Source organism: Drosophila mauritiana, chromosome X (assembly GCF_004382145.1).
Source record: "Drosophila mauritiana strain mau12 chromosome X, ASM438214v1, whole genome shotgun sequence".
NCBI classification, from domain to species: Eukaryota; Metazoa; Arthropoda; class Insecta; order Diptera; family Drosophilidae; genus Drosophila; species Drosophila mauritiana.
Window position 1 is genome coordinate 21,255,455 of NC_046672.1, and position 3,344 is coordinate 21,258,798.

At 47.5% G+C, this 3,344-nt stretch overlaps 1 protein-coding gene across 1 annotated transcript; it reads right to left on the bottom strand.

The window, feature by feature from the left end:
- Positions 1-1,346: 1,346 nt before the first annotated feature.
- Positions 1,347-3,035, bottom strand: LOC117148858. Its single transcript, XM_033316521.1, has one exon. The coding sequence runs from the start codon at positions 3,033-3,035 to the stop codon at positions 1,347-1,349; it is 1,689 nt and encodes a 562-aa protein (XP_033172412.1).
- Between the last annotated feature and the right edge of the window lie 309 nt (positions 3,036-3,344).

Genomic DNA, 3,344 nt, shown 5'->3' on the forward strand with positions numbered 1-3,344 from the left:
CAATTCGACCTCAATAAAATTTACGCCCAAAGGCTGCAGACGAAAGGAGTGGGGGGTGCCAGAGGTCACAGGCGAAGACAACCGATAACGAAGGGGGCGGGGAAGCAAGAGAAGTCCCAGCCACCGAATACTCTGCAATCAAAGTTGTTAGCTTATATCGACCACTTTTCATATCGTTCAAATAAATGATATATGTATATTTAGTTACCCTTTTGGCTTAATTATTTAGTTAAATCAAGTTTCAATCTTAGGTCCAAGCACTCGAAGCTCGCTAAACAGAGATCAATAAGAAGTTAGAAGCTTTGCAAGAGTGTCCCCTATTCGTTGTTATGTGGAGTGAATATAGCCATTCGGCGATGTTGTTGGTCTCGTGAGTTGCTCTCGTTGTTGTTTGCAGTAACTCCATCGCACCCCATTGCCCAAAAAGTGTTCATTTCCTTTCTGGGGTGTTATCATCGCCACTTCCGGCAGCGCGGGGGAGGAGAAGTTCGACAAGGACGACAAGGACGAGAACTTGGACGGCGGTCGGCATTGAATATCGGCAGTTAATGTACAGACTGCTGTACTCGTATTTACGTATGAACCATATGTACGGCATGTGGCCGCAAGAAAGCGCCAATTTAAAGTACGGCATTAAAGGACCTTTTGGAGGGCTATTTTCCAATTGACGCGCCGCCTCTCGCCTCTTCCGCGACGACCTTGGGCGTGCTGCAGCAGTAAAGTAAAAGTAAAATAAAAAAAAGAATTAAAGTTTTCCCTCTGTTCCAGACGAATGCAAACACAATTTGAATGCTGCCGCTGCCAGCAAATCGAGCAGAAGACATTCACCGCCAAACGCCGCTTTTCCGAAGCGTACAGAACTTTTCACTTAATCGCTTTTCGTTGCGTTTGAAGGAAAACAAACAGAGCTAATTTTACTGTATCTCCTTGGCGTCAAGTTTCGTTTTCGTATTCTTTTTCCACAGTCCCATATTTTATTTGCCAGCGCCAATTTTCCCCATGAACTTTAACTAGTTTCCCAGGCGTAACCCAACAGATTTCCAAGGATTCTGAACGCAAAAGTTTTTGCAATGAATAATATTGTATTGTAAGACAAAAATAGCATTTGTAGCGGCAATTACACTAGGCATTTAAGTTTTATATATTAATAGCATTTTACGAAAGTAATGAAACTTATATACATATTGAAGTCCTCATTAGTATGATGATTATATTTTATTTTATATTATAAATAAATTATTTATTATTTATTTATATAGTAAAGACAATATGCATTGATAGCTACACTCTTCGAATGATGTTTGAATATTATATGTTATGTTATATAATTAATTTCAAAAAACACCTTACAAGCTATTGAGAAATACGTTGATGTAAAAGTACAACAGCTCCATCAGGAAAATCGCAGAGGCCACTGCGATAGCTGCTCCACAGACCCGCCAGACGATATCCAAGTCCCGGATATTCAGGGGCTTAATAGTCTCCAGATCGCTATAGTCCTTAATGCTCATCTTGCCGGACTTGACCATATCGTAGAAGCTCTTTCGGACCCAGTGCTTCATTAGACCTGCTTGGTGGATTCGAAAGGTGAAGTCCTTTAAGGACTCCCAGTAAATCGAATCGGGGGCCACAATAACGCTGGTGGGCATGAAGTCGAAGAAGCAGAGATCCTTAGACCAACGGAAAACCGGTTTGGAAAAGTGTCGCTGCTGGGTTTCAATCACCAGCCACTTTATGTAGGCCATGGTGTAGGCCCACGTTGTGTTGAAGTGGTTGCGCAGATCGTACAGCTCGTTGGGATCGTCAATCAGGTGAAATACGCCTGCATACCGCGCCCGGAAAGCCCCATCCAAGTCGTAGAACTCGTTTCGCATGCCCAGGATCTTCTGGTCACCGCGAAGCAGATCCTCAAAGCTGGCTATTCTCACGTGGTAGGGCGGAAAGATCAGGAGCGATAGCAGTTGGGCACTGCAGGTGGTCAGCAGGAGCAGGGCCAGCAGGTGGGGCACGATCCGCGCCGGTCTTGAGTTCTTCCAACGTGCCAGGCAACGCAGATGCCTGAACACCAGCCACGTTACGAGGATGATGAGTAGCAGGGTCATCGCCAACGCTGGACACACGATCCGTCCAAATAGATCTGGAGTTGCCAATGGCTTTTCCACCGGCAACATAGTGCACCAGCTGGAGACCAATAGCGGATAGGTATACTGATGGATGGCCCAGTGATTCCGCTTCGTGATCAGCGTGGTGGTCAGGCCCACGTCTATGAGGCCCTTCGCGGAGTACTCCAACATGTAGGAACTATCAGAGGCCGAACCCGCCCGCCAACTGGGACGAACTACCTCCAGACCAGCATTAACCCGACCGGCAAAAGTGGCCAAGAAGTCCCACAGGTAACCGGTCACCTGGTTGTCGCCCCTGGCATCGCGATAGAAGAAGGTGTTAGGCGGCGAGAGATCCGGAATTACACGCAGACGATGTCCCCTCAGATCATCCAATTTATGGAGAAACAATTTCACGCCTTGACCGCCTGCAATCCGACGCATTACCAGCTCGAAACTGGGAAACACTTGGAAGGAGTAGAGGATCAGGGAGTGGTGGTAGTCCCGGAAGTACAGCTCCACATGCAGCATGCTCCGGCGCAGACAAAACGAGAGATACTGCCTGGCCAGCGATTCTTGATCAGGACCTGCCACTTCGATAAGCAATCGAACCACCGTACGCAGGTGGTTTAGGCTATTGGCTAGTGTTTCTAGTTGAATTGCAGCTGTGGAGTCCATCGGCAAGCAAGCCAGCACAAAGAGCTCCGCATTAAACTGATCGTTAAGGTCCGGGTATGAATAGTTGCGCTGCCACACGATCTGCGGATGGACAGTCAGGTTCCGCTGCCACAGAACCCCCCAACTGCAGTCGAGTCCTGCGGGATTGTAGTACACCAGTGTGGTCTCTCCCCTCAGCAGAAAGTGAACCACCAGGCCGTAGAGATCCAGCAGTTCGGCGGGAAGGCCAGTGATCCGGTTCAAGCTTGCCAACATGTCGCCGACATCGAAGGAATCGACTGACGGGCTTCACAACTTTGGTCTGAAACGTGGTCTGCACCTCGCTCCTTATCGGGAGCCATCCGGTATAATTGACCGAGGACGATTGCATAGTGGCAATCGCATTGTTTGCTCAACGTGGTGGCTCGGGCATTGCAACTCCCTAGTATTTGCCCTGGAGCCATGAGGTTGGAACTGGACATTTCGTTGAACTGAATGTTTCTTGGTACACTATAAATAGGACATTCAATCTAAAAAGAGTGAATCCTATAGTCCAATTTATGGACTACTCTCCTAGTATTACCA